The sequence below is a fragment of the Callospermophilus lateralis genome, chromosome 16 (assembly GCF_048772815.1).
Source record: "Callospermophilus lateralis isolate mCalLat2 chromosome 16, mCalLat2.hap1, whole genome shotgun sequence".
Lineage (NCBI taxonomy): Eukaryota > Metazoa > Chordata > Mammalia > Rodentia > Sciuridae > Callospermophilus > Callospermophilus lateralis.
This window is the reverse complement of record NC_135320.1, coordinates 89,304,535-89,310,534: the sequence shown is the minus strand read 5'-3', so window position 1 is coordinate 89,310,534 and position 6,000 is coordinate 89,304,535. Positions and strand designations below refer to the sequence as shown.

General features: G+C 58.0%; 1 protein-coding gene across 2 annotated transcripts in view; it reads right to left on the bottom strand.

Annotated features, from left to right (window-relative positions):
- Nucleotides 1-464: 464 nt before the first annotated feature.
- Nucleotides 465-6,000, bottom strand: part of Dennd3 (DENN domain containing 3) — a 47,723-nt gene continuing 42,187 nt past the window's right edge. The window contains exons 21-23 of one of the 2 annotated variants that reach the window (XM_076836451.2): nt 4,702-4,820; nt 4,488-4,625; nt 465-3,933 (exon numbers count right to left, since the gene is read on the bottom strand). In XM_076836451.2, the coding sequence (XP_076692566.2) occupies nt 3,733-3,933; nt 4,488-4,625; nt 4,702-4,820 (458 nt within the window). In that variant the 3' untranslated portion in view covers nt 465-3,732. The remainder of the gene's footprint in view (nt 3,934-4,487; nt 4,626-4,701; nt 4,821-6,000) is intronic. The other variant, XM_076836452.2, reaches the window with a different exon arrangement.

The window sequence follows — 6,000 nt, the reverse complement described above, 5'->3', positions numbered from 1 at the left end:
CCAGAATGCACCCACCTGCTGGCCAGGGGTGAGGCAGGGGCGATGGTGGGGAATGCAGGCAAGAGCCCCTCAGCACAGCTGGGTGGGGTGAGGTCACCGAGGGACATGAGGCCAAGTATTGGGAAGGCTGCAGCCCCCGTAAGCTCATGGGCAAGTTTCTCTGCAGGGAACCCACACGGCAGGACCGAGCCCGGTTGTTCCCAAGACCCTGTGTTCCTCCTGCAGCAGGGAGCTGTGGACACACGTGACTGGGGCGACACCGAGAGGGGGCCTCCTCTAAGGCACATCTCGCTCCCCAACTTGGGGCCACCTGAGTAGTACACCCAGAGGTCCACGGGTGTGCTACCTGAGCTCAGAGGGGACAAACTGGCCACCGTGGGGCAAGGAGCAGTAAATAATGTAGAAAATGGCACCCCAAGCCCCTCTCCCCAAACTGCACAACGTTTACATCTTTGCATGTAAAATAATGTTAAAAAGAAGTTTTTATTTTACAAAAAGCGGACACTCCAGTTCTGTACTGTGCAGCCGTTTGGGTTTGGCTGACGCTCTGCATGACCAGCACTTAGCACCCCACACCGCTGGTCAGGGTCTTGTGCTTTAACCACGGTTACTTCACACACAGTAAAACCAACAGGTATACAGTCAGCAGTTCTGTGAGTTTTGACAAATGGCACCTGAGAAACTGAGACCCCACTGCCCAGGACTCCCTGGACTGCAGCCAGTTCACTGCCACCCAGACAGCCATGAACCCAACCAGCCCGGTAAGTGCCACCTGTTTTGTGTCTGGCTGCTTTTGCCAGTCAGGTGAGTGGTTCTATTTTTTTCTTTTGATTTCAGATTTTTTTTCCTGTGTTCTCTAAAAAAATCTCTGTCTGCACTAGGTTGCAAAAACATTCTCCTAGGCTACTTTCTAGAACTTCTAGTTTTACATTTAGATCTGTGAACCTCCTTGAATTAAGTTTTGTTATTGAATTTTCACGTGAGGAGAGGGTTGAGCTGCTCTTCAGCGTCGTCCTCTCTTCGCTGTCCAGCCGGGGCGGCGCTGTGTGCTGAGCAGGTTTCTCACTGAATCGACTTTTTCTTCCTGAAAGTCAGTTGACTGCGGACTGTGCTAGACCCTGCACTCTGTTCTGTGGGTGCATTTCCCATCAGGTCAAATCCTACGGTGTCTTAATTCCTGTCGTTTTTAGTAAAGCTTAAAATCATGTAATATGACACTGTTTTTTCTTCCCTTGAGCAATCTTGATAGTTTATCCTTCTTTACAGAATGAACTCTTGGTGTTGTCCACTGTTTTCCCTTTTCTTTCCCTCCCTGCCCCAGGACACAGGCTAAGAGGCAGGGGCTACTGACACTCTGGACCACCCGTCTCCCACCCCCTAAGAGCTAGGAGACTGGCTGATAGGACCCCCACTCCACCCCATCAGAGCCAGACCAGCCCTGAGCCCCTGAAGAACCATCAACTCCAGGGAAATGAGGGGCAGGTGCTCCCTGCAGCCTTGCTGTCACTGCTGGGCCAGGGGGCCTGACAGATCACGTGGGAACAGTGTTCCTCGATGGGGTAAGTGTTCTGAGCACCAGGCACGATAGTGCATTTGAAAAGCCTGGCAAGCCCTGCCCAGAGCAAATGCTCCACAACAGCCATGGGAGTGTCCTGCAGCTGCATAACCAGTGACCACTACCTGGGGGACTTCCTATGGCAGAAGTTAGATTCTTCACAGTTCTGTAGGCCGCAGAGTGAAATCCAGGTGTGGGGGGCTCTGGGGGTGAGCCGTCCTGCTCCTCTAAGCCCCCACGGCTGCGGGCTGGCTTGGCTGCATCTGTATCCTCTGCTCCACCTACGCAGGCCTCTCCCTGTGTGCCCCGTCCCCCTCTCCTCAGGCCAGTTGCCCACATTTGAGATCATCATTTCATCCACAAAGACCCTTTCTCCAAGTCAAGTCAGGATGTGGACACACCTTTGATGTCATTCAACCCTCTGCAGGAGCTTTCTCGGTTTTATATATTTTTATATATTTTCGTGAGAGTCCAGCAAAGCAGCCCAGGTGGAACCTCTGAGCAGTTCCTGGTGGACCCTGATGGCATCAAGGTGCCCTTTCCATCCCAGCCAGCGCTCAGCAAGGACTGTTTACACAAGCGCAGCGGCCACTCACTGTAGCCCACTGCCCCTTGACTCCGGTGCTCACCACTCCCTCTTACATAAATGACCACCTCGTAAAAGCCTGTGGTTCCGCACTGGTTGTTTCAAACCCAATCACCATCATACACAATCCTGGAAATTATCACATGCAGTGAGATAACTTATCTGGTGCTTGGCATGAGGCAAGAGCAAGTTCAAAATAGTCCTACGCTGCCTGGAGACCTCTTCCAGTTGATGATGGCTAAAATCAACTGGACGTTAGCAATTACTAAAAAAAGAATTTATTATTCACACTGAAGACACCTGGCTACACATGGCTTGGTATTAAACAGTCGTTACTGTATTCCTGACAGACTCTCCCTGGACATTTGCACGTGTTTACAAAGGCAGAGCTCAACCTCTGGCCTCTGCTGTCAGCCCCGCCTTGCAGATGTCGGGAGCACCCCCGAAATACAGATAAGCAGGGTGCAACCCTGTGTCCTTCTCTGTGCCACGTTCTAGGACACTGAAAAGCTGGTGGCTATGCAAAACCACACTTAGGGGACATTCTGTCCAGTGATGCAGGCCTTTCAAAATGTAGATCCAGCCACATCTAGGGGCTCGTGTTCACGTGGCACCCGGGTGCTGCCCAAGCATGGCCCTGGTCCAGGGGCCCACAGACACCCTGAGCAGCCCTTGGTGAGCAAGATTAGCATGTGTCCAGCTAAGTCCCAAAAACCTGACAGTGTCCAGGTGACCCCATGGCTGAGCCCATGGACTGGCCACAAGCCAAAACTGTGCCAGTGGACAAATGGTCCCTCTGTGTCCAGCAACAAGGCCCGAACCTTTTCAGAAATGAAATCTCAATTGCAGCATGAAAATATACACAGACCTCCTTTCAAGTGTTGGACTATCTACAGCTCCTCTCGGGTGGTGCAGCCTCGCCGGCACGTCAGTCCACAGCATGCGCAGGAGGCCCAGAGTGGCCTGGGAAGGCAGGACTGGTAAGTGGTTCTGCACCCAGGCAGGGCCACGGGCTCCCCACCCAGACCTGCCGAGGTTTGTGGTGAAATAGTCTCTGGGTTTCTTCATTATAGAAATTTTACTTAACAAGGAAAGCAGCAGCCGCCTGCCCCGGCTATTCCCCCAGTCTGGACGACAGGTCATAGCGCTGCCCCGCCCCTCGGGCAGCCCCAGCCACCTGCTCTGGCGGGACAGCCTGGGCTCCTAAAATCCCCAAAGCCTCCCCAGAACGAGCAGTCGTGGAGGCCGCAGCCCTTGGCGCTCCTCCATGTGCCCGCCACACCCCCTGTGGTGCCCACGTGACTCGTGGAGTGGATGAGGGAGGTGAAGGAAAGGCCAGGCTGGTCGGCTCTGGGCCCAGTGCTGTGCCCTGGGCGTGGGTTCTGGAACTCTGCAGACGGCACAGAACACCTCTGGCAGAGGTGGTGGGAAAGGAGATGTGGCTGCCGGCCTGAGCAAGCGCCCACACGGACCGTCCAGAGACGCACAGGGCCGGGGCCCATCACTGGCCCCCCTGCCCCTCAGGCTCCTGGAAGGGGAAGGCTGCAGAAGGTGCTGTCCCCACCCAGGGCGGCCAGCAGGCCCTTCGCCTTCATTCCACCTGCCAGATGGCGATCTTGCCCTCCTCCCCGCCAGACCCGCTCAGCACGTATCTGTCCTCGGCAGAGCACAGGGTCCTCACGGTGTCCGCGTGTGCCACCAGCTCCTTTTCCACGGTCTTCCGCTGTCCGTCGATCACATAGATTTTCCCCTTGAGTTTCCCCTGTGACAGTCCCCTGCCGCCCACCCAGATCTGCAGGGAGAAACGGGAGGCATGTCAGCCAGGATCCAAGAGCCTTGAGGGCATGGCCCAGTTCTGGGCTCTGCGCCCCGAAGCCGATTCCCTCTTGGACAGGCCACCTGATGTACCTACAGGACAGAGCCGGGGGCCACAGCCCTCTGTGGCCTCTGGAGCCCTCTTCTCAGGCCTCCCAGCCCACGGACCACAGGGACCATGTGACCGTGGTCAGACACACTTGTCTGTGGACTTGACACTTGCTAAGCGCTTACGTGCCCTCACCCTCAACCCACTCAGGCCTGAGGGCAGAGGTCTAGTGAGCGGCTGAAGCCACCCAGAATGCAGTTCTGGGACGTCCAGCTTCTAAGAAGCATAGTCACACCATGGAGACTCTAGAATTGAAGTGAAATTCACCAGGAGGCTCACAAGCCAACAGGATGCAGAGGGACCTTCCCAACCGCTGGGCCTGGAATTTACCAAAGGCCCACGTGTGGAAGGCTTATCCAGGACACTGCTGGGCTGGTCCTCCGCTCAGCAGGAAGGACCCCTGAGGGAAGGCAGCAGCTCACCTGCCTCTTCACCAGCAGCAGGCAATGGATCTGGGAGCAGTCCTGAAGGGGCACCGTCTGCGGCGGCCGGGCCAGGTCCTTCAGGCTCCAGACATAGACCTCACTGTGACCCACACAGGCCGCCCAGAGCTGCTCCTGCTGGACAGAAACCACCGTGGGCCCGTGGCCAAGGCAGCCCCGCCCCTGCAGTGGGCAGCTGGCTGCTCCGCAGTACCTCGTGGAAGAGCTGGAAGCCCACGAAAGAGGTGCGTGTGTTGCTTGGGGTCTCGTCGATCCGCAGCTCCTGGCAGAAGGTGCCCTGCAGGGTCAGCACCACGATGCTGTCACCTGTGCCTGCAGGAGGAGAGCTTGGTGAGGAGCGGCGGGTGACGCACGGTGGGCTGGAAGGGTCGGGGCAGCGAGTGTCCCTGTGACGCGGAGCGTGAGCCCGCCCACCGCTGCTCCATGCGTAACACGGGGGCCCTGGGCCCGAGCTTGCCAGGGGCCTCTCGGCGTGGGCATTGGGGCAGAAGGCAGGGCGGATTGGGCACCTCGGGCCTCTGGTGTTTGGGGATTTCCCTCTCCAGAAGCCAAAGCGGGTCCTAGCCTCACTCAGTGACACCCAGCTTCCCTGTGCGCAGCACCAGCAAAACCCTCCGTCTGTCATCCTGCAGGTGAGGGGCCTCCCTGCAGGCCAGCAGTGTCTGCCTCTCTGCGAGCTCCAAGCCATCAAAACCAGCCCAGGAGGGGGTGCAAAGCCGGCCTGGTCAGGCTGGAGTTGACCTGGCGGAGCCACTGCGTTGTCCCCTGCCCCCTGGCACGCCAGTGTCCCGTGTGAACAGTGCAGGCCGGAGGGCAGGAGGACAAGCCTGGCTCTCGGGCAGCATCCCGCTCACAAGCAAAGAGGCCTGGATACACGGGTGCTGGAGCTGCAGTAGGTGCCCCCACCCGAGATGCCGATGGATTTAAACCATGGGGACGTTGCACTGCCGTCCCCTCCAGCTGCCAGCCTCACCTGACGAGTGGACCCTGGCTGGCCTGATAGTGAAGGGGCTCACAAGGGCTCTCCTCTGCTGCTGCCCGACAAGCACCGCACCCTCCAGGAAGCCCCGGCCTAACAAGTGCTATGGGGCCAGTGGGAGTGTGGAGCAGGGCCACAGGAGGCCCGGGTGGCAGGGACCAGCTCCCAACCACTGCAGGAGCTTCACCGCCCACCCCCACCGTACAGACCCAGAGGGCAGAGAGCAGGGGGTAGGGCTCGGCACGTCACTGGTGTGTGATCATCCCAGGTGGTCCCGGCACACAAGGACAGGCCAGGCGAGGGCACCAGGAAGTCAGGAGAGAAATGGAGACTCTAGAACTGAAGTGAGCATCACCAGGAAGCTCACAGCCAACAGGACGCAGAGGGGCCTTCCCAACCGCTGCAGTTGGGGCCTGGAATTTCTCAAAGGCCCACGTGTGGAAGGCTTATCCTCAGCCTGCGCTGGGGCCTGAGAGGAGCAGAGTGGGTCACTGCGGGGTGCCCCTGGCCCCT